This window comes from Rhizopus delemar, genomic scaffold (genome assembly GCF_000149305.1).
Source record: "Rhizopus delemar RA 99-880 supercont3.2 genomic scaffold, whole genome shotgun sequence".
Classification (NCBI taxonomy): domain Eukaryota; kingdom Fungi; phylum Mucoromycota; class Mucoromycetes; order Mucorales; family Rhizopodaceae; genus Rhizopus; species Rhizopus delemar.
Genome location: NW_027137828.1, coordinates 2,617,525 through 2,640,831, shown reverse-complemented (window position 1 = coordinate 2,640,831; position 23,307 = coordinate 2,617,525). Strand labels below are relative to the sequence as shown.

The following is a 23,307-nucleotide window of genomic DNA, read 5'->3' as shown; positions in this document are numbered from 1 at the left end:
CTTGGAACATTTCAAACAATCTAATGTAGCAGTTTAACTAAACACGATCTATAGTATTCAAACATCATTTGACACATTACTTGTAGCTGATCTTTTTAATAAAGTTTGAAAAAACATGCAACTAAAAAAAAAAGAAAAGAAAAGTACAGGCTCGCTTTCAGACTGCTTTTTCCTATATTTTTAATTGTGACAATTGAAAAAATTGGCCTCCCAGAAAAAATGGAGAGTTTTTTAGTAACTTCATTATTGTTATCGAGTGTATATCGCGCTTTATCTATTCTCTCTGAGAAAAAAACCCCGTTGATGAATCTTGCACAAAAGCCTTTATTTCTAACTTATGCTAAATGTGTCAAAAAAAAAATAAAAAGAAATAACACACATCTCAAGGTTAATTTTGCAGAATGGGCCAGCGACTGATTTCTTTAAACCTATGCTGTCCACCTACAACTTCATTTTTAAATGTCCTTTGGTATAATACAATATGCCAAGGTTCACTACTACAACTGCTGATATCATGATACTGAAGAAAATATGAGTCTGCAGCTGACTTTATCATTTCGAATAATTTAGCACAGTCTTTCTCTTCCTTCTCGTCCCAATAAGCAAGACTGATGTGGTTAATTCGCTTAGGACGTATGTTGATATGAAGTTTTTCACCAGCCTCCTCAGCCAGCTTAAATATGCGTTGTCGATAATCGTCTGAAACGGTAACCGGAAGTAACAAGTGTGCAGGCAGATCAGTTATTTTATCGCGTACTAATAAAGGGCACATATCTAACTCAGGGCTGCTGCAAATTTCTCTTTGTAAGATGACTTCAAGCATATTCTTTAATTTCTGAATTTGGTGTTCTTGTTCAATTTGAAAGAAGCCTGTCATCGAGACATGACATTCATACTTGTTTGCTGTAGTGAATGCTATATCACTGGCTACTGTATCAAGAAAACTATTTACAATTTGTTTGACTTGTGTTGGGGGTTCAAGATAAACTATTAATTCCATCAATATCGCAATTATATAAAAAAGAGAAAAGAGGGATTTATTGGTTTTTTCCAATAAAAATTTTAATAGTTGCTTGATTGTCTATCGTAATTTGCACCACCAGCACGTCTAAGTCTTGTCATGATTTCATTTTCGGTTAAATCTTGAGCACTGGAGGCAGATACTTCAATATGGTAGTTACGAAGAATATTCTTGACATCAGAAATTTGAATAGATAGCTTAGCTTTACGCATCACACCTACTTTGTCTCCGCACCAAGGAACTAACACAAACTTTACACGTTGAGAATATCTACAGAAGCGATTAGATGCATGCAATCAAAACATATTTGATAGTTTACTCATCGTTACTCATGTTCATTCTGATGTAACCCCATCCAGCAACTTCGGGTTTCAAATGGGCAACAAATTCAGAAAGACCTCCTGACCCTGTACCAGACACTTGAAGACGGTCAGGTTTGCCATCGGCAAAATCAAAAAAGGCCCAATTAGCCTCAGTTTTGTCATCTCGGACATCTTCATAAGCTTCAATAAGAGCGGGATCTGAGACGTTTAAAGACATACTTTGGGTGACTGAATAAATAAAAGAGAAAGAGGATCAGGTTAATTAACTGCCTTTCAAAGAAAAAAAAACTATCCAATCGCAAAAGATTTGATGAAAAAATTACCACGTCTCTACTGTGAAGTTTAAAAACCGATACAGGTGTACTTTTTTACAGCCAATTTGCAGATCTGATAGAGCAATTTACAGCCTTTTGTTTTTTTCAAGCATGCCCCTCTTTCTATATCTATCTGTTTTCAGATGGTATTTTCAAAACATAATATTGCAGTAATGAAAACAATGGTGCTATTTTACAATAGTATGTTGCATTTTCAGAAATAGATATCATCTACTTCTAAGTCCATATCGCATGCTCAGAAATTAAATATACCACGCCCATGTCAATCATCTTTCTCTCACTTAAGCGCACAAACAACAGCAAACAATCCCTTTCTTCTTTTGCCTCTTAGCATTTTGCATATCCATACTTTTTCTTCTTCTCCCTGGCTATGCATATCTTGCTGCTGTAGTAATTACTCATCCTTATAATGGATCATACCTCTTATTTGCTTATTTTTATTCTATTCTTCACTGATCAAGCTGAAGTCATCAATATCGAGCACTTAACCTTCATTTAGATTCTCATACTCCTTCATATCAACACCAGACAAAGAGACTCTTATGAAATTATAACAAACTAAAGAAATATTTAGGAATTTGAGAAGATGATGTGTTTGTTTCTTTTATGCTGTCAAGCTCTTTTAGTATGTATATCTCAAATCACCAAAGAGTTTCTTGTCTGGGCGTAATATATTTAATTTCTGAGCATGCGATATGGACTTCAAAGTAGATGATATCTATTTCTGAAAATGCAACATACTATTGTAAAATAGCACCATTGTTTTCATTACTGCAATATTATGTTTTGAAAATACCATCTGAAAGCAGATAGATATAGAAAGAGGAACATGTTATTAAGCCGTGATTTAGATACAGCAAAACTGAGTTTTGGAAAATAAAAAAGCACAGCTTGAAAAAAATAAAAGGCTGTAAATTACTCTATCAGATCTGCAAATTGGCACCGTGAGCACTTTGTTTGTCGTATTGTTTTCTATTTTTGACCTGAGAATATTCCATAAAGCGCGTCAAACCTTTCCTTCCACCAAGTATACATTTCTAAACCGCTTTCTTACCAAAGCAAATATCTGCCTAGTTCCTCGATCTTTTTATTAAAAAAAAGGTTAAAAAATATTCCTTTTTTTGCAACGAAAACAAGTCAAGACTGCCGCTAGTTTTTAATTAATAATATAAATGATATGATATATAACCTAATATGCACTTTTTCTGTCTACAATGTTCTCCTTTAACTTATACATCAAAACATATAAGGGATGAAATTGCATGAAGCCTTTGGTTCTTTTTCTCTGATGGAGCTTTTAAGAACAATGATACTGATTATATGAATGAGGGCCGCTTTCAAATAGTTTCACTAGCAAACCTCTCCCTTCCCTCAATAATGCTAATACTACCATCAAGCAATAAAAACCTTCCCGTAAGCTAAAAATAAATTGAGATGCATTTTTCATGTTACATTATTCTTTCAAAAAAAAAAAAAAAAAAAAAAAGCAGGAGTGAAGCTGTGCATTGCATTTGCCTCATTCAAAATTCTTTTTATAAACTTATGTGAGTGTGGGTTGCATTTGTAGTTACAATCAAGAGCCGTGGGATAAGATAAGATTGAGATACAATGATATGTAACTTGAATTTCATATAATTTTATGAGGCTGTGTAATTAAAAAAAACTTTCAGAGCGCAGTCAAGATCCTAATTGGAAACTAATTGTAAGAATTATGATTGAGATGGGATATGTTTTATTAATAACAAATGATGGGTTTATATATACAAAGAGAAGGGGTAATAGTTATTGAACAATCAATCTTTTTTTTTTTTTTTGCTTAGAGGATATAAGAATGGAATAAATATAAATAAGTTACAGTTGGTTCGTATGTGACTATATTGAGAAACGCCGTGTAAGGCTAGTTTGCCAAAGGTCATCCTCTATGTAAGCCTCTTGTACATATTGTGATTTATCTTGATTTGCGGTATTAAAAGCGAGATGAAAAGCAGTGGATGGTGTTTCAAAATAAAGAAATCCGCGTACTTCTTCTTTTAGTTCACGTTCTTTGGGTTCATCCAGAACAACTGTAAAAGGGAAATCGAATGCATCATCATGTAATACCAAACGTGTACGTCCCTCAGAAAGAGCTTCCAAACGGACTTGATTTTTATGATCGAATCTACACATGCCCTTGGAACCATCAGGAAGGTCCTGTTCAAACCACCAAACAGGAGAGACTGTACGACGTATATTTTTGTTGAGTTCAAATTTGCGTCCAACCGAAGGCAAACTTGAGCTGCGAAGAGTAGGCATGGAAGCATGATGATCTTTCATTGGCAGAGACAACATGCTGCATCTATCTTTTTTAGGGGACACCTGTTTAAAGACGATTGTACAAGGACCAAGAGATGATTGTGTTAAGACGCATTCAGGCTTTGCTTGGTAATAAGCCTTTTCAAGAGTACATTGGCTGTTTTCATCAAAGCGACACCATTCATTTATACTTTGACCTGGAGCCAGAGTAGTACAGAAATACCAGACAGGTTCAAGAGTACGGAATATACCACGAGTGTCATTCATTGAATTGAGTGTAGGTGTTTGTGGCGATGAATCAGAATCTGAAGATAAAGAAGACGTAGAAGAAGAATAGGTATGATTAGACGACGATTTAGAGGACTTTTTCTTTCCAAATAACGTAAGGAATTTCATTTTAGGTATGCGTGTAATATAAAGAAGAAAAAAATAAAAAACATTTATTAATTCAAAGGTAAGCTATTTATAATTCTTTTTTTTTTTACGGAGTATAAAGACTAACAATAGAAATTAGACGCCTCCCCTCTCCGATCTTGATAACATCGGTCAAAAAAAAAAGGGACTCGAACTTCCGGAATAAACAAGCCTTATTTTTCCTCCATTGAAAAATTTTATGAACAAAATAAAAAAATGTTAAACATGAATTACTACAATTAATCTTCAAAAGCTATTGTTATGAATTAAGTTTATATCAATCACTATAGAAACCAATTCAATAGTTTTTCTGTAACCCGGGCCAAGAGTCTTCTTTTTTATCATCCTTTGTACACCAGCCCCTTGAGGTCCGCTCGTCATTTTTTCTTTTTCACATACAAGGTTTTAGATTTGTGCTCAGCGTTTCTTTTTTTAAATCATGTCAAAAACACCCCAATATTCAACGGGTTTGAAAGAGACACAATATCGGCCGTTTGTTTTTCTCTTCTTTTTTTTCTTTGCTGTTTATAAAAAGCAGAGTGATCAACAAAATAGACTAAAGAAAACCTTTTTACTGAGAAAAAAAATTTTCGATCTACGAAACACGATGAATTATCCCAAATTCCCAAAAATGTTGAGCTTGTTTTTCCGTTCAATGACATAATCATAGCATAAAGCGACTGCTAAAACGTGTCTCTTTACGAGCTTTCCTTTGTGTATACTCAAATACTTCAATTGCTTCAATTGTTGTTTTTATGTAAAGAATAGGAGTCATTATAATTAATGCCAAGGATCTCATGCCAAGATACGTATTTGATACAATTAAAAAAAACCCTTTTCTCCTGAGTCATTTTTTCTAATTTCAAGGCTTAGTAGATTTAATGGTGTACAAAGAATACTCCTGCTTTCCAGAAAGAAATAGTTGGCTTTTTTTTTTTTTTACAAAAAAGGATAATAAATCAATACTAACGATCGATGTTTTCCCTTTTTTCTTTTTGAGAATAGAGGCAAGTCTTCTTTTCATAAACCACGCTTAAAAAGGAGTACAAAAGATTGATTAGAAACCAATAACAAAAACAACAACAAAAAGCCATGCAATGCTATTCAATTGCAGCACACGTGTTTGAAAAGTATAGACACGTACGGCGTATGTGTTGCTTGTATGTTAATAATATTTGTTTGCTTTCCAGTTAAATATTTAACTTTATGCACACATTGGTGAAAAAATGAATCTCAAAGTCTCAGGTCATTTTAATCATAAACTCACAACACATTTCAATTACACCCAGCTTAAGATTATCCAAAAAAAAAAAAATAAAAATAAAAAGGAAATGTGCCTGATGAAAAAGTTTTATTTAGACCGTAGGGCATCTTCGGTGTAAATGTTCTTCCTTTATGGTTTAAACTCAGTAATGTTGTCATGGTGATCTGTTAGGTAACACAGTAAAATTTCTATCCTCGGCTCCCTTCTTGTTCATTTCATGCTACAGAATGACGCGTTCTAATCAAGGTTCGGATAATTTTCTCCTTCAAATTCAGAATACACGCTGATTTCATACAGCATGTAATCAATAGATTATCTATTTGATAATTTACCTCCTTTTGCTAAGCATAAAAGCGCGGGGATATAAATGCAAAGCTTTATTTACGTCTTTAAACAAGATACAAGTAACGTTACACTTGACCATGGCCTGTCAAATATTCAAAAGATATATTACTTTTTGGAACCATTCATTACAAATAACGAATTAGTAAGCAAAAGCATATTTTCATGACACCTGTAATATACAAGTAAAACTTTATTTTATAAATATAGAAAGGGGATAGAAAGATAACAGGTGACATATTTACATATATAAAAGCATACAAAAGGGGGGATAAAAGATATATAAGGTGATAAATAGGTACATATATGCATCTATGTATAAAGAGTGGAACGATAATAATATATGAAAGGAAAGAAGGTAAATTATAATTACAGAAAATGTGCAAAAAAAAAAGAACCATCAATCTTTACCTACACAGGCAGGGGTGTATGTATGTATGTTTGTGTATGACAAGCCATTATGGTTATAAGGATGAATGTTTTTCAGCAAACATTTGGCGGTACCTTTGAGAAAGCATTAAATCCTTTTCGACGTATACACCTTGTTCAAATATATATGCCAATTTTCTCATCGAATAAAGATTATCAGCATCCACAGCAGCTCTTGTTCTCCATTGGATTGATTCTGCCATGTCTTGAGGGACACCATTACCATCCTGATAACATTCGGCTAACCAAACATAGGCATCTTTGAAATGATCCTGTGTGGCGAGTGAATAGATGGATTGAAATGCTTGAACTTTTGAAAGCTCACTGTATTGATCTAAGGAGTGTCTGGATTTTAAAGTACTAGACATAGGATAAAGTAATTGTGTTGGATCATAATTTAAACTATACAGTGAACGCTTAAGGCGCGCGGTACGACTGGATTTGAAATCTTTGGCAATTCTGCTATCTTTGGCAATACGACCATAGTAATCGTATGCTTTGTCATATTGTCCCAACTTTTCATAAACTTCTGCGGCAGCTATTAAAGCTCTGTAGAACAGAAAGTTAGAAATTGAAATAGAGAAATGAGTACGGCTTACGTTGGTTGTCCAAGCTGAATAGCCTTCAAATAATAGTTGAGGGCAACATGAATATCTTTTGACAGACCACCATGACCATTTTCATAATATCCTCCTATCAATAATGTAGCAAGAGGATCCTGTTTATCGGCAGCGAGCTTGAGGTATTCGAATGAAAGCTGGTCTTTCTTTTCCGTTCCAATACCAGCTCCATACATTCGACCCAATTCACGCAAGGCTGTAGGATGCTGATGTGCAGCGGCCCTTTTGTACCAGTCAAATGAAGATTTTTGCAAGGCCTTTGCTTGTTGGGCATCTGTTGTTCTGGCTTTTTCTTGGCATAGTTGAGCATACGATATCATACCATCTACTTCTCCAAGCTGCGCTGATTTCTTGAAAAAGTCTCGTGCTTTCTCATGGTCGCGAGAGATACCAAAGCTTCCTTTGTAGTAATACAAGCCAATGTAGTTTAATGCTTTTGGATTCTTTTGGTTAGCTGCTTTCATGAACCAGTCAAATGCCGCACGACGATCTTCTTGGACGCCTATACCTTTAAAAAGTATATGTCCAACCTAAAAAAAATAGGTTCATAACCTACTCCTTCTTTAAAGTAGAATTAATTACCTGAAGCTGCGAATCTGCATAACCAAGCTTTGCAGAAATCAAATAGTGCTTGTAAGATTTTGAGAGATCGGTAGGACACACATTAGGAATACCTTTTTCATAAGAAGTAGCAACCCAGTAATGAATGCATCCATTATCAGGATCTGAGATAACCAACTCCATCAAAAGTTCAAACCCCTCCTTTGGCTTATAAGGAATATCAGAATCTTTTGTGTTATCCAAATAAAAGATGGCGACCATGCGCTTAGCCTCTGAAATGACTTGAGGTGGTGCAGGATGTTGACTATCAGATCCAATCAAACCAGATGCCTGAAGATAATGCTCAAAGCCTTCCTTGTATCTCTTTTGACTACACAAAAACCGAGCATATGCCACACGAGTACTTGAGAGATTGGCATAACAAAGGGCCCGTTCATAGTATTGGTTGGCCACGACATGGTTGACAGCAACACCATGTCCTTGTTCGTAACAAAAGGCAACTTGCGTCATCGCTGCTGGGAGGTTTTGGGCAGCCGCTTTACGGAACCATCGAAAGGCCTCCTTTTTGTTTTGTGCAATTTCATGTGCTGTCTTGTGAGGTCGATTGGGCACTTCTCCTTCACGATACATGACACCCAAGATATATTGTGCACCTGGTTCACCTGCTAGAGCAGCGCTCTGAATGAATCCAAAGGCTCTTTCAGTGTCCTTTGGCAAATCAAGACCACCAATCAAGTAATTCATACCCAAACGGAATTCAGATAGATGATGGCCGTACTTTTCGACTGCATGATGATAATTGGTGTAAGCCAATTCAAAGTGTTGTCCAACTCCATAAGAACCCAGTTCGTATATGTTACCCAATTGATAATAAGCTTGTGGATCATTCTAGAAAATCAATCGTCAATCAATTTGTCACCTTTTTTTTTCTTTCCTTTGGTTACCAAATCGGTTGCCTTCTTAAGCCAATAAAAGCCTTGCTCTGTTTTTCCTTCTTGTAAAAGAATCAATGCCAGTTGGATTTGGGCAGGAGAATATGATTTTTGAGCACTTGAAGTGAAATATTCTGTTGTCGTCTTTGTATCACTCGTTACACCCAGCTTGATCAAATAACCAAGTTGAAATTCTGCAATTCTATAAAACAAACTAAGTTTGCTGCAGCATGTACAATTTTACTCTTACTTGTTTCCGGCACGAGCACTTGCTTTAACGAGTTCAATATTTTCATCAACTGAATCACCTGCCAAAAGGTTGGTAATGGCAACACAGACCTGCGCTTGGGCTACAAAATGAGGAACGACCTTGCTTTTTTGGTACCTTTGAGGCACTTGCATTGATTTCTTAAACCATGTGCAAGCTTTTTTCCTGTCAACAGCTTGTATTGTTTGATCAAGATCCGTGATACCGTAATAATAACATTGAGCGAGAAAAAAGTAAGATTCCCAAGTGTCTTGTTCAGTAGCGAGTCGTTTGAGTTCAACAAAGGCTGCCTTTGGATCCTTTTCTGTGCCCCAACCACAAAGCTTACACCGAGCTATACAGACCTTGGCAGAGGGATCATCAGCAATTTGAACCCAGAGTTCGAGTGCTTTGTAAGCCTCTCTTTGGAAATCTGGGTTGTGTTTCATCTGAGAGGAATTAAAAACAGTGGTGAGAATATCAAATGTATTTGATGGGTTCTTTATCAGATAATCCACCATCTCCTTTGAAGTGTGTAAATTTGTCGACGATGAATTCAATTCAGGCGTAGACATGATATAATCATTATTCTCCTTTGCATTAAAAGAAAAATGTGAGTAATCTGTCATTTCACTAAAGGCTGACTCTTGCTCTAGACGAGAGAATTGTTCTGCTGTAAGACCGCTTTGAAATACACTTGATTGTATATGAGTACTATTATCTATGCTCAATCTAGGATCTGCTTGCTGCTGTTGCTGTTGATTTTGATTGAGAGAGATGATCAAGTCATTATTGTTGTTTCGATGGTTGTGAATAGAATGTTGAACGGATATCAACGATCTTCTTCTCAAAATGTTATGAGATCTTGGTTCAATACTAACATTATTTCCCATTTGAAATAAAAAAAAAGGTGATAGAAAGGGTATCTAATTATTAATATTCAAGAATATGTTTAAGGAAAAAAGAATAACAAATACCCTTTTTTTAAGCTCTCTTTTTATATGAAAAAAGATCGATATGTGTTACAAAAAAGTAAACTTGAATATCAAAAAAAAGGATTGCCATCAAATACGATCGTATAAATATATTAATTCAATAACAAAATCATTTCTATCTCCATCTACCTCATTTGTCGTCTTCTTTACTTGAGTCCTGTCTGTAAAAGAATGAAAGGCATAATTTCACTCAATTTGTGTAACCATGCCATTCGGAACTAACATTCCGATATTTGTTATTTGTTCTCACACAGGACAAATAACCAAAGCTACTCACTCTTCTTCTCTTTATTTATCTGTGTTTACTAGTCCATATAAAGGCAGAGGCAAAATGGTCCGTTAATGAACGTAGATTTTTGATTGTCATCACCGTTAGTTATTCTTCATTTATTAAAGTTGATAATTGTGTAATAAACAAATAGGGAATATCTTTTTTAAATCTACGCGTTTTGTTTATTACAATTTTTCAGTTTGATTTGTGCTCAATAACTAACATGATATGTGTGGGTGGTAAAAAAAAAAGTAGTAGTTGTTGTTGTTTTGTATGACAAAAGATATCATGGACATGTGTTTTATTTTTCAGTGCTGCAATGATGATATATCATGCGTATGTTATTGAGATAGCAACAAGCCTTTTTATAGAACACGTACGGATGAAATAATAGAGGATTTGTGGGTAGTACATTCTCTTTTGACAATAATTTGTTGCTAGGCATTTATTCCCTAGTAACCATTGGTACTAAAATATAAAAAGAGGAAAGAATGCAACAGAATGAGTGGGAATACTCTATCACTTTCTTTTTTTTTTCCCACTTTTCTGTGTAATAGATCTACAAAAACACAACATGCAACTGATTTAAATGTGTTTACTCAGGAACACATATAAGATAAATACAACTTAAGCCTTTGATATTTCTTTTTCTCTTTCTGTAAACAAATGTTACAGTCTATTTAATCAAGTTGATTTATAAACACTTTAATAACTATTAATGAATTCTTAATGCCCAAACATAACTTATGTTTTACCCGAAAACTTTATTGAAGAAACTGTACAATAAATAATAATAATTGATGATGTGATGATAGGGTATAAAAGTTATTTGATAAGTGCCTTCATATTATTTGAATTTGTTTTATGATGTTGAGTACCACAGTTGATAGATAGTGTATCTTCTTCTAGTGCTGGAAATGAGAAGTATAATTCTTCAAATGGACTTTGGTTTTTGGTTTGAATTGGTTGAGACTGTTTATTGGGTAATACAGATAATACAAATTGCTTGACAATAGCTGGTAGTTTAGTTGGTTCTCTTTGATTATGATCATTCATTGAGTAAATAAAGAATAAAGAAAATGAAAGAAGAGAAAGAAAAAAAGACAAGAGAAAAAAGTGTGTATTTTATATTTGCAGTAAGAAAAAAAAAAAGGATGATTTTCTACCCACTCAACCTGCGGCTAATTTATATGCCCCTCACTTTCAACAGCTTGCACGTGTCAAAAGTAGATGCTCTCTCAACCCACTTTTTTATCTTATTTTAACTATAGGCATTACACTGCCTTAAAATTTAATAATAAGTTTAATAGAAGGTTAAGCCCCTTCTCATAAAAATGTAACCCAAAATTGGTAAACATTATTTTCACGCTCCTAATTATCAGATTCTTTTTTATTTTACCACTTAAGTTTATTACATTTATTGTAGTTAAAGCTATGAGTCATACAACCACGATAAAGATCTTTAATCACTTTTCCTTTTATAATCGTTTCTTCTACAATTGAATGGCAGTGACATGTTTTAACGCGTCCATACCAAATTCCGGTTTGACCCTTGTTGATATAACAAATGATATTTCCTGCAAATTTATGACCTAAACAAATTTAATATATATATTTTTTTTATTTTTTATTTTTTACCTCCAATATGGCTCACCATCAAGACAGCTGTACCTCCTTCGCCATCATGAATATCCAATTCTCGTAAGACGTGATCAAATTCACGATTCAGAATAGGCGCTGTAATGCCACATCGCTTATCTCTCTTTCGATGAGAACAAATAAGAATCATTGAATCATAAGGATTAGGATAAACTCCCATTTCTTTCAGATCCACAGACTCAAATTCCTTTTGAATATTCACCGGTTCTTCAGGTAAAGGCCGCTTGACAAAGATCTCATAGATGGTTTGTGCGTCATCAGCTGTGACATTGCCAACAACAATATTGTCCGGTAAGATGATGATGTCCATCGAACAGTGTACTGTGGTTGAGTGGTTAGGGATGTGAGATGTGTTTGTAATAAAAGTACGCCAGGGCATGGGATCAGCCTTGATCAAGGCATGCAGCTCGGCAGCCAATGTACCCTCGTCTTCTTCAATACGTTCAGCCCAGTCACATTGTGCGGTACTGATCATAAAATGACGTCCATAAGGCGACATGGATCCCAAGAGAGGTGAGTCTGTGTCGAGTTGAAGATAAGAAGGATATGTCTGATGTTCGTCACATTCACTAACGCAATTATTGCAATCGGGTACAGTGACATCTTGTGGTGGAATCTGATCTTCTTCTACTGAAACTTCTTCTACTGAAACTTCTTCTTTGGGAGTGTATATAAAGGAGCTGATTCTTTTTAATAAGGACGACATGTAAAAAATTGAAAGAAAAGCGAGAAAAAGAAAAGAATTCTTTTTTTCCTAAACAAAAAGTCGGAAAATCATTTTATCAGATTTTTTTTTTATTTCAATCATTAACGATGTTCAATTGATATCATTATACTCTAAGCTAATTCATCTTAATAGTCATAGATGCTGTATGAATATGATTTACTCTTACATAAATGATTTTAATTGCTTGTTGAAGTGTGATTACAAAATATGACTAATGATTCAAGAATCTGATAATTTTTATGACACTCAACAATGTGAAACAAGCACCCCAGCTTGCACACAAAGTTGCAACACAAATCGGCCTTTGAATTAATTTTTCTTTTCTATTTTTTTTTTTTTTTTTTTTTTTGCTTGACAATGAAAGATTCACAATTTACTTCTACATTCTTTAACGAATATTCTGATAGTAAGCAATTCTGGAATGATTTCAAAAAAATATTTGGTTTAATATTTACTTAAAACATTAATAAAAAAAAGCTGTGGAAATTTTACCACTTGAATTACAGCGCAACTACACACTCATAAGACAACTAGATGAAAGCGCACAGCAATTGATGGATCAAGTAGCTAAAGAAACAGCCAAAGTAACAACAATAGCAAAAGAAATGACTGCAGAAGAAAAGAAAAAAACACTAGATACCATTGGCCAAATGTTGAATGAAGTAATTAAAAGAGGTGAAGAAAAATACGCCTTGGCGAAATCAACCTATGATACAGTGGATAGACACTGTACAAAGTTGGATGATGACTTGCAGAAAATAGAAGATGAACAAATGATTGGATCAACGCGTGTATCAGAACAAACACCAACCGCTGAAAAAGGTCAATCTTCACAGGGTGAATCAAGAAGAGGAAGGAAAAAGAGAACACGAGAAGAGGATTATACGTCAGATAGTTTACAGAAGTAAATTTTGATATAGTGCAAATGAGTAATAGAAACTAAATTAAGCCTATGTATAGTTCTGTTTCATTTAGTAATATGCCAATCGATCCAAATGAACCGCGCTATTGTTATTGTCAGCGTGTGTCATTTGGTGAAATGGTTGCATGCGATAATGAAGAGGTACGTAAAAAATTATTTTCATTCACATTTTATTCATGCAATAAAAAAAAACGATTTATAGTGTGATATTGAATGGTTTCATTTGGAATGTACAGAATTGGAATCAGTACCTAAAGGAGCTTGGTTTTGTAAACATTGTTCAACAAATAAAAAGAAAAAGAAGCATTAAGCTATTTTTGCTTTCTTATTCGTTTCTTCTTTTTCTTCTCCATTTCTTTCAGTCATTCGCTTCTTATTCCTATTTCACAAAAGAGTGAGTGAATCGTAGTCTTTTGATCAAATAATGCTAACATACAAGGCCGATTCTGGGTTCATAACGATACGAAGACGATAATCAATCTTCTTTGCTTCCTCATGCGTTACTGCTTTATCAGATGTAAGGAATTCAAGGATACGCTCTATCATATTCAACAAGTGACCAGCATCCTTTTCCCCAAACTTTTTATGAATATAACCAGTAACAAGTTCCTCACATCCATTCTCTCTGCTAGCGTGTACAAAAGCGGCCAATGCTAGTTGCGAAGGTTGATAAATTAAAGGTAAATCTTGGAGTAAAATATCAGGAATAGTTTGGTTGACAGCTTGTTTGTAAATCACTTTCAATATCTTGACATCAATTGCTTGCTGCATATCCAAAAAGAAGCCATAGGCAGGTCTGAAAGGATGATGTACATAATATTGAAATTTAAGTCCTTGAGAGACTGTAAACTCCAGATTCAACACGCTGACAGTAGAAGGTAATCTCAATTTTTTTCCAAAATCTTCAATTGATATTCTTTCACTTTCTGATTTAGTTGCTAAAAAGAGACAAGTCAAACTTTTTTAAAATATAATTTGTTTAGTAAAGCTATTGAAACATCAAAATATAAACCTACAAAATATCTTTTGGATGATAGTCCATTACTGTATTGTACAAAAAGAATCGCTTCATATAGATAACTGCTGTGGCCATGACCATGTCACTGAATTTTAAATGTTTGCACATTCCTTGCAACTGTTTTTCATAAAAACGACATAAGGCAAGCTCTTCTTTTGCTGAAAGATAATCTTCATCCTTAATCACCTCAGTTGAATCTGCTTCCTTTTTAAAAAAAACTGTTTAATTGTATATAAAATGCAAGATTTATTTTATATACCAGCTCTTTTCCACGAGTTTTCTTTACGCGCTCAATAGCTTCAGTTGTTCTTTTATTACGAATGTCCCATAATTGTTCAGGGCTAAATCTCCAATGTTGGTATTGTGTTGATTCTTCATAGATTTGAGGTTTTTTAGGACTTGACATTTAAAAGACCTTTTTTTTAAAGAAAATAAAAAATTAACTACGCTAAAAAGTATTTTCATTTATGCCAGCAAAAAAAAAAAAAAAAAAAAAAAAAAAAAAAAAAAAAAAAAAAAAAAAATAGTATTCCGCTTGAAATACAGTTGATAGAGTAACAAAGAGAGATACGATACTTCGAATTTTATGTTTAGACAATTGTTTTAGTTTCTTAAAAACGCTTGAATCCAAATTTGTTGTATACAGTTTTAAAAGTAGCAAAAATCACTGACATTATTTCTATAACTAACGAATATATCAATTTGCTATAAGCCAAGAAAACTTTATTTTATTAAATAGTAAAGACAAAAGGTAATTTTTAAGAAGCTATTTTCCGTTTATTATTTTAAGGACACCGTCTTTACACTGAAGGCTTAGTATGTCATCCTTACCATGCTCTGCTGATGGAGAGTTTTTTTTTTTTTCTCATTCAAGCTCAATAGATACGTGAAAGATATATAAACAAAAGTTTTAGAAAGGGACAAATTCCCTTAGCGAAGTAGTCAAGTTCTTTCTGCTGGATTAGTCTCTCGTCTGGAGGGCACTAGTTCCAATCTCCATGGTCGTTTTCTGTTTGTTTGTTTGTCGGTTTAAGCCCTGTTATTAAAAGTGTTTCTTATGATGACCAGCTAAAAATGCGGCATCGGAATAAAATCCTCATACACAAAAAAAGTTTTAGAAAGAAAAAATAAAGCATAAAAAACGCAAAAAGAGAACATCAAGGGATGAAAAGTAGTGGATTGCTCTCATTGTATTGTGTCTGATTTTACAAGTATTCCTTGATTGTATAGTTACATGGTTGGCCGTTGAGATTTAACAATCTGGTTCAAAAAAATTATCAAAGGAGCAGCAGTTCAAGCACAGTCTCTTTTAAGACCGTAGATCTGACGAACAGTCTGTTGTAGATAAAAGTAAAATTTTAGATTGCATTGACGAACTTATTTCCTAGTGGCTAAACAATTTTTATGGTAGATAGAAAGACGGATTCTCGTTTATTATTTCCGCTAATGATTTGCACTGCTTTTTCGCAATCACTAACACGTAAAAGCGCAGTGATTCTTTGGAATTTTCTGCTGTATTCTTTTTATGTTGGATTAAAGTTCAATGAAAAAAGTGAAAAATTGGGAAATGATTAAAAGCTTTAGGTTCATAAGCAATACATGGATGCTCTTTAGTTTAATAACACCTATATCTTCTTCTTTTTTCTTAAAGTGACCTACTCAAAGTTACTTTGTACATTTGCTAATGTCATGTAACATGAATTTTGATTGCAGTTTCAATAAGGATCCTCCCTCTTTTTTAGTGTCATATTTAACTTTACGAATTTAAAATATTTCTGATATTTTAGAAAACCTTGAAAGTTAGAAAGAGCAACGCCAAGCTGTAAAAAACCAATATACTCATTCTCTAAGACGGTGTTTGTTTATAGTGTAGCTTGGAGAAGCTTGAGCTTAGATTGGCACATGAAGATGTACCTTCTTTTTTAATCAAGCACAACAGGTCAAATAAATAACTCATTTTTAGTTTGTAAATCCATCAGCATCATGCAAACCAACTTTAGAGATTAAAAATTTGAGGATCTTTGTTACATTAACATACTTTAATGTATTAAAAAAACATAAAATAAACCAGATCAAATAAAAACAAACCACTATTTCACTCTAAATGCATCAAACTGCATAGTACAATGGAGACCCCTCTGATCTAATGAAATCATCCGCACATCTCTTTAGAAATGCAACAATTTGATAAACAGGCGTAATTTGATATAAATGGCTACATGACCATAATAGGAGGCTATTTATTCCATGCAAATCTGTTATACCTTAAATGGATGTTAAATATGAACATCGTATATTTAAAAATGTAAAGGGGCAACCAGTTCTTTTATCTAGTCTTGGCGCTGTCACCCAATTAAACTTCTTTTTCTGGCCCCTTTAGTTTTAAAGAAGTAAAAGCATCGGCGATCCTTTGATATGCATTAACCAAACTTTAATGTTTTAAAAAATAAATAATATGATACAATGTAATGAGGCTATGCACTAAGAAGCTGATTTGTTTAATAACAATGAATACAATCGTGCTTATCCACATCCCAAGTCAAGAATAATGTCGAATCATGAAGTAAAACAAAGTGTTTCAATTATCAAATAACAAAAACAGTAATAATTCTATGACACTTTAGCACATCCCTCTATGGCTTGTTTTTTTTTTTTTTTGTTCTCCCGTATTCAAACAAAAATAAATATAAAAAATATTTACTAAAAGTAATACAAAAAACATTGAGTGGTAAACTATTTATAAAATCAATATTTAATATTGGGCGACGGTTCTGTATGATGCATTGCCTGATAATACTATATTTTTAAATGTGACGAAGTGATCTGGAAACAAAGTACTAGCATTTTAGGAATGATAAGGAATGAGAAGGTTAGGGTAGTTTGAGATAGATCAAGGAGTGAAAATAAGAGAGATACCAAATGATACAAGTGCATGAAATGAATGTTATTAAAAGATCATCATAAAAAAAATACTAATACTACCTACCCACTAGATAAGGGATGAGAACCTGTTATGGAGTCTTCATACAATCCTCAGAAGAAGTAGGATTCATGTATTCAGGAGGCCTTTCATTGTTATGTTGTGAGATGTATGTAATAATACAGTGTATGCGTTTAATAGTCATCGCATCAAGGCTTCATACCGTACTACAAGAGTTATACTTGAGGACAGCATGTACTTTTCATTTTGATCTGACTGAAATAGCGTTTATTAAGCTTTTGGTTTTACATTGATTACATGTCTAGTAAAAGCCTTAGCAACATAGATAAATCCAGCTTTCTCTTGTGAATCCTTTGATATCTTCTTAGTAACATCGGCCATCCGTCAGGTAGAAGCAAGAAACTTTCCATTCATAGATGCGGAAAAAGAATTATTAGCATACTCAATCGCTCTTTCCTTGTAAGGGCTAGCTGGCTTGTTGCCTTTGACGCAAGTGGGATCCATTTTTGCTAATTGCCACAGTGCTGTTTCTCTTCATAAATAAAGCTTTTACTGTTGTGCTTGATAGTATCATCAAACGGTCTTTTGGCAACCTCATGGGTAGTTTTTTTATATAACCTTTGAAATTAAGCTTAATTAATCTAAAAGTATATTTTGCAAGTATAAAGTAATCGTCCTCCAATAAAGACCTCTTACCAGTTATTCCTACTATAGCAGTCGGAGATCTTTTGATAGTTTTTAGTCTAATAGAGGCAGCCTTTGAGAAATTGATCAAATTTGGTGTTTTGAGGGTAGGCGATTTGCTAATAAATCTTACATCTTCTTGATTATATTGTTGGTGTTGCATACGCCTTTGGGTAGCAAGATTGAGGCCGCATATATGATGGTATTCTTTGATAGATGCCTTTCTGATTCTAGCATTCAAAGATGAAAAACCAGAATCAACTGCAGTAAAAATGTCAGTAACACCGGGATCAATGCCCCGAACAAGAGCCTGAAGAACAGCAGTATGTTCAGAGCGACTCCTAAGAAGAGCAACACGATACTTCCATCCCCAAAGCTCTGGAATGAACTTGGTCAAGTTATCGTTACTTCCCAGTTATTTCGTTGATATAGTCTTGTTCACTAAGAGATAGGTATTTAGGATCCATGTTGTCAACCGTCGTTTATTAATTGAAAAAAAAAAGTACATTTATTAAAGTCTCTTCAAAGCTTTTCTCAAAGATTAAGTCATTTTCAAAATCTGAGGTTGGCCATTTCCAAAAATCGTGGCTAATTTTACCAAAATCTGGTGAAAAGCGACTATAGTAACGGGCGAATTCATTAACCTAAAATTGACATGAATGTAGTAAATAAAAGTATAAACATGATAGCAGCATCTCGGTCAACCACGCATTTGAAAGGATGCAGCATTCCACTAAAGTAGAACAAGAGCAGCTTATATAGAACACATATTCAATAATACCAAAAAAAAGAACATGGTGGCATAAATAGACCAACTTGCTGTGGAAATAGGGCAACTTGGAAAGATCTAGAGAAGACCACAAGAAGAAGGCAGGAAGAATCCATGGATCGCACGATAACAAAGATAAGAGCCTTGATTACTACTCAAATAAGAAGCATGACCTGTTCTGTATCATGAAACTTATTGAAAGCCTAAAGCATTCACCAAAGAAGAAAAGGGCTTATACCATTGATGTTTTTGTAAGCTTATGATATGGGAAAGAAAACTTGCTTATTAAAACTGATTGTATGCAATTTATTTGTGTCTTTGACATAAGGGGTTGACTGACTGTGTAGGTTATAAAGAAGGAGAAAGGATAGTTTCTTTGCTGATTACAAAAGGCAAAGAGGCTCTTTAGTCATCTCATCTGGGTCTGTACCACAACTTGATGTGGCATGTCTAAAGACTCATAAACGAATGACGAAAAGAAAACGATGTTGAATTAAGAAGGAGATAACTTGAGTCTACGGAGTTTATATTTTTGAAGAGAGACTCGTTATTTTAATTTTCCTATGTTACAAATGACCTTCACGAATAACTTTAAGACATTTTGAGTCCGGATGCTTTTTAATTAAAATGAAGTTTTCGGAATTATTGTCTTTGACATCTTATTTTTATTTATAAACATAACAAGTAATAGCATATATATAAAAAAACACATATATAAATATATATATAAAAAAAAGACATATAAAATCATACAAGCCTGATGAAATAGAAGTATACATAAACAAGTTCTAATTCCAATGGCTGGTAGCATTATTATCTTCTGAAGAACGGATCATGGGCAAAGAGAAATTGCTAGTGGCTGGTTGAGAAAAAGTACGCTGCATACGCTGTTCATATTCCTGCTGCTGTTCATCTGTTGCTGATAATCCTTTGTCTACAGCGGTAGGCGTGTAAAAGTTGGGACGCTCTCTTTCACGGTGTGCGTCTACCATGTTTGGTTCGAAAAAGGATATCTCTGGAGGAGAGGTGGTAGCAAAAGAACTATAAGATGAGAAAGAAGAGTGTTGTATAGCATAAGAGGAAGGATGATGGTGATGGTAAGTCATGTTATATTCAGTCTGTGGTATTGCCTGCTGTGTTTGATGAGGAGAAGTGATCATATTTCTACTTTGTGTCATGGAAGGTGGCTGCTGCTTTTTAAAAGGGATAGATGAGGTAGATGAGGAGGAGGAGGTAGGTGAGGCAAGTGGGAAAAAAGTAGATGATCCAAAGGTTTGCGGATGTTGAAATTGGCTATCTAAAGCTGTGGGCTGTGATCTGCCGACGGTTTTCTTGTCCATGCCTGGGCGTGGCAAGTGAAGTTGAAGGGTGTAGTTTGGGACGTAGACGAGCTGAACACCCTTTTGTGGTTCAGGCGAAGCAGATGGACTGAGGGTACTTGTTTTTGATAAAGGTCTTCGTTTCTTTGTAGGGGATCCTTCCTCTATAGCTTGTTCTTTTTCAGCATGCTGAGCCAACCATCCACCAGGTTCAGATCGAATCATGTCAGGCTGCAGATCAGTCAAGGCAGGGATGAGACCTGCGGGGATACGGGCCATTTGGCAGAAACTTTCGAGCATGCACTGAAGATCCCCTTCTACAACTGATGCCCACTCTTCACTCCCTGCTACCACCGAACAAAGCTTACCTGACAAGAGGAGCAAGCGTTGAGCACGCTCAACGACACCTCTTTGTCTCATCCTCTTCCTTTCTTCTGTCAATCGGTTATAAAAGCGGCGTTCGTTCCAACTGATGCCCGGGAAACTTTGTCTGACAGCGTCACGAATTTCGTGTGTTTGAAGTCGTTGTCTGGCAAGTTGAATGATCATCTCATTGACCTCGGTAGGCCAAGCCTTGACCATTTCATCGGGGGACATCATTGGATGGTTATGCTCAGAAGCAGTTGGATTCATTGACTTTCTAAACTCCCACTGTTTATGCTCGTTTTCGGACAAGACAACACGCCAACGACAATCACATCGCTTGGAAGGTCTCTTTCGCTGCGGACTTGGTTTAGGATTGCGTTGAGAGTCAGGTAGACCTTCTCGAGAACAATAGACGTAGATGTTCTAATGATTTCATTTTAGTTTCTTTTTTTATGCATCTATAAATTAAATTTACTTTGTTAGCACTAGCCTCTTGTTTGACTGTAAAACCAAATTCGGCGCAGACAGCACGACAGTATTCAATAGCGAGTACATTAGTAGGAAAAGGTGTTTTTAATAGTTTTTCATATAAAGGGTCCATCTTTATAAAAAGTGTTATTTTTCATGATTTTGAGCATTTTCGTTCTCTTACAGATACACGTATAAATTCTGTTGGGCTTTGATTATATGGTTGCTGTTGTTCGTGTTTGGTCATAGTATATATTAATTAATAATGAAGCGATTTAATCTTATGTGTTTCGTATATAAGCTCCTTTTTTATACAAAAAAAATCAATTCTCTTTTTTACAAAAAAAAGGGACAAGTTATTTAAGTAATTAAACAATAAAATAAAAATGAGAGAAAAAAGAAAGAAATAGAAGAGAAGGAAATAGAGAGAGAGAGAGAGAGAGAGGGAAAGAGAGAAGATTAATTATCTTTCTTTATGTGTGATTTCCTATTTGAACATTCATTAAGGAGGGTGGGGGGAGAAGGATTTGACAAAAAAAAAAAGTTTGCTACGTAATTAACCGGGAAATCCAAACCGCACAGATAAAAAAAAAAAAAAACCAAGAGTTCTATTAGGAGTAGAGAAGTAAGGACAAAAACAAAGGTTAAGGAGAATCCAAAGTGGGGAGGATAACAAAAGTTGAAAGGGGAATTGAAGGGCGGTAAGGAAAGGACACAAAGAGAAATGATGGCATAATAAATGTGGGTGAATGAATGTATTATGTGAATAAGGAGTGACCACTCAAAATACATGAATGACTTATCAGCTTATTACTGCTATTGAATAAACAATAAGAAAAGAATTTCTTTTTAGTTATTTTTGAATTTGTTTTATGACTAGAAATCATAAAAGCTATTTAATATAAAATTCAGTCAAAGAATGAATTCTTATAATCACTCACTCTCTTTCTCTAACCTGTCTAGTCAAAAATCATCTGTAACTCCTATTTTTATTTTATGTTACGCATATGTTATGCATACGTATGCCATGCTGTCAAGAGACTCATATCGGAGTCTATCTCCTTTTTTAGTTGATAGGAGCATATCATGTTTTCTCTTTTAATCAAATCATTGTTTATTCATTTAAATCAAAAGCAGATAAAGAGAAAGAGAAAGAGAGAGAAAGAGAGAGAAAGAGAGGGTCTGAATGATATCAAATAGATAAAAAGTAAAAAAAAAAAAACATGTTTGTATAACAATAGAGAACCCTGCTTTTTTTATCTTTTTATTTTATTTTCGCGCCAACTTTTCTCTTCTTTCTCTCCTTAGTCATTTATTATGCTTTCAAAGGATGAAGCGATGTTTATCGTGGAGAAGAAGGATTTGATGAACGTAAGGATATGTTATTTGAATTCACTACTCCATTCGTCGCACCAAAAACAGCTGTGGATGTAAGGGAATTATTAATATATTTTTGAAGTAACTGATTTTCTTTCATTAATGACTGATGTTCATCCCTGGCTGTGTCTACTTTAGATATCATCCCTTTTATAATATTATTATTCATTGTTTCATGATAACCTTTTCTCCCTTTTTTTTTTTTTTTTTTTTTTTTTTTTTTTACCCCGCAGTTGCCCTTGTAATTCGAGTACACGTCTAAACGTTTAGGCTAAGTCATTTTCTTTTTTTTTATTTTCTTTTTATTTTACTTTAACAGTTCTTCCCTTTCTTCATTATCTACTATTGTCTCAAGATCTTCAAAGGGAGATTGTGCCATTGAATATGAAAAAGAAAAAAAGAAAGAACGAGTGTAACCCAATAGTTGGAAATGGAGTTTCATAAACAAGTCACACACATATTTTACATGTAAAATCCATGTACTCTTCAGTCAGGATACTTTGATATTGTATCAGTACTTACGCCCACAGGCATATACATGCTGCTATCTTATCCCTTCTTACCCTCCAATCCTCTGTTTGAACAAAGATAGAGTAGATCATCTTTTTAATGACAAAAATGGAAATATGTTTGAGGGAATCTAGTCATCACTATCTCCTCTTTCCCTCCTTTTATCGTGATAAAAGCAAAAAACATAAATTAAGTTTATGCAAGAATGTTTATATTATAAAAGGGGCAAGTGAAAAAAAGGGGAGAAGAAGAGGGGATGAAGAACTGTGGATTTCTTTCTTTTAAAAGTCCGTGTAATGCGCGCCAGATTAGGTGCAATGCTAAAATGACAGCACTTGACTGTGATGATTGTCTTTGCCTCTTTTTCTCCTTTATCACATAATCAAGAGTATCCTTAAAGAGTAATATCCGTTTAAGTCTTGATAATCGCAGCACTCTGATTTTCATCTTCCATTTTGCTGTATAAATGAGGGGATGTGCTATACTCAAGAACATGAAACA

The 23,307-nt window shown here is 34.3% G+C and overlaps 9 protein-coding genes across 9 annotated transcripts; 2 read left to right on the top strand and 7 right to left on the bottom strand.

The window, feature by feature from the left end:
* Positions 1-1,062: 1,062 nt before the first annotated feature.
* On the bottom strand, positions 1,063-1,561 carry RO3G_03258 (uncharacterized protein; the record flags this gene model as incomplete). The annotated part of the gene is made up of 2 exons (XM_067657849.1): positions 1,063-1,291; positions 1,341-1,561. The coding sequence occupies 2 exons, from the start codon at positions 1,559-1,561 to the stop codon at positions 1,063-1,065; spliced, it is 450 nt and encodes a 149-aa protein (XP_067513950.1).
* A 1,990-nt stretch (positions 1,562-3,551) lies between these two features.
* Positions 3,552-4,367, bottom strand: RO3G_03257 (uncharacterized protein; the record flags this gene model as incomplete). The annotated part of the gene is made up of 1 exon (XM_067657848.1): positions 3,552-4,367. The coding sequence occupies one exon, from the start codon at positions 4,365-4,367 to the stop codon at positions 3,552-3,554; it is 816 nt and encodes a 271-aa protein (XP_067513949.1).
* Positions 4,368-6,455: 2,088 nt separating this feature from the next.
* Positions 6,456-7,360, bottom strand: RO3G_03256 (uncharacterized protein; the record flags this gene model as incomplete). The annotated part of the gene is made up of 2 exons (XM_067657847.1): positions 6,456-6,969; positions 7,020-7,360. The coding sequence occupies 2 exons, from the start codon at positions 7,358-7,360 to the stop codon at positions 6,456-6,458; spliced, it is 855 nt and encodes a 284-aa protein (XP_067513948.1).
* Positions 7,361-11,441: 4,081 nt separating this feature from the next.
* On the bottom strand, positions 11,442-12,411 carry RO3G_03255 (uncharacterized protein; the record flags this gene model as incomplete). Its single annotated transcript, XM_067657846.1, has 2 exons — positions 11,442-11,638; positions 11,685-12,411. 2 exons carry the CDS (start codon positions 12,409-12,411, stop codon positions 11,442-11,444), a joined length of 924 nt encoding a protein of 307 aa, XP_067513947.1.
* A 626-nt stretch (positions 12,412-13,037) lies between these two features.
* Positions 13,038-13,340, top strand: RO3G_03254 (uncharacterized protein; the record flags this gene model as incomplete). The annotated part of the gene is made up of 1 exon (XM_067657845.1): positions 13,038-13,340. The coding sequence occupies one exon, from the start codon at positions 13,038-13,040 to the stop codon at positions 13,338-13,340; it is 303 nt and encodes a 100-aa protein (XP_067513946.1).
* Positions 13,341-13,771: 431 nt separating this feature from the next.
* RO3G_03253 (uncharacterized protein) lies at positions 13,772-14,778 on the bottom strand (the record flags this gene model as incomplete). The annotated part of the gene is made up of 3 exons (XM_067657844.1): positions 13,772-14,312; positions 14,371-14,576; positions 14,632-14,778. 3 exons carry the CDS (start codon positions 14,776-14,778, stop codon positions 13,772-13,774), a joined length of 894 nt encoding a protein of 297 aa, XP_067513945.1.
* A 3,544-nt stretch (positions 14,779-18,322) lies between these two features.
* Positions 18,323-18,424, top strand: RO3G_03252 (uncharacterized protein; the record flags this gene model as incomplete). The annotated part of the gene is made up of 1 exon (XM_067657843.1): positions 18,323-18,424. The coding sequence occupies one exon, from the start codon at positions 18,323-18,325 to the stop codon at positions 18,422-18,424; it is 102 nt and encodes a 33-aa protein (XP_067513944.1).
* Positions 18,425-19,554: 1,130 nt separating this feature from the next.
* RO3G_03251 (uncharacterized protein) lies at positions 19,555-21,052 on the bottom strand (the record flags this gene model as incomplete). The annotated part of the gene is made up of 2 exons (XM_067657842.1): positions 19,555-20,874; positions 20,927-21,052. The coding sequence occupies 2 exons, from the start codon at positions 21,050-21,052 to the stop codon at positions 19,555-19,557; spliced, it is 1,446 nt and encodes a 481-aa protein (XP_067513943.1).
* Positions 21,053-22,261: 1,209 nt separating this feature from the next.
* Positions 22,262-22,675, bottom strand: RO3G_03250 (uncharacterized protein; the record flags this gene model as incomplete). The annotated part of the gene is made up of 3 exons (XM_067657841.1): positions 22,262-22,443; positions 22,523-22,554; positions 22,608-22,675. The coding sequence occupies 3 exons, from the start codon at positions 22,673-22,675 to the stop codon at positions 22,262-22,264; spliced, it is 282 nt and encodes a 93-aa protein (XP_067513942.1).
* Between the last annotated feature and the right edge of the window lie 632 nt (positions 22,676-23,307).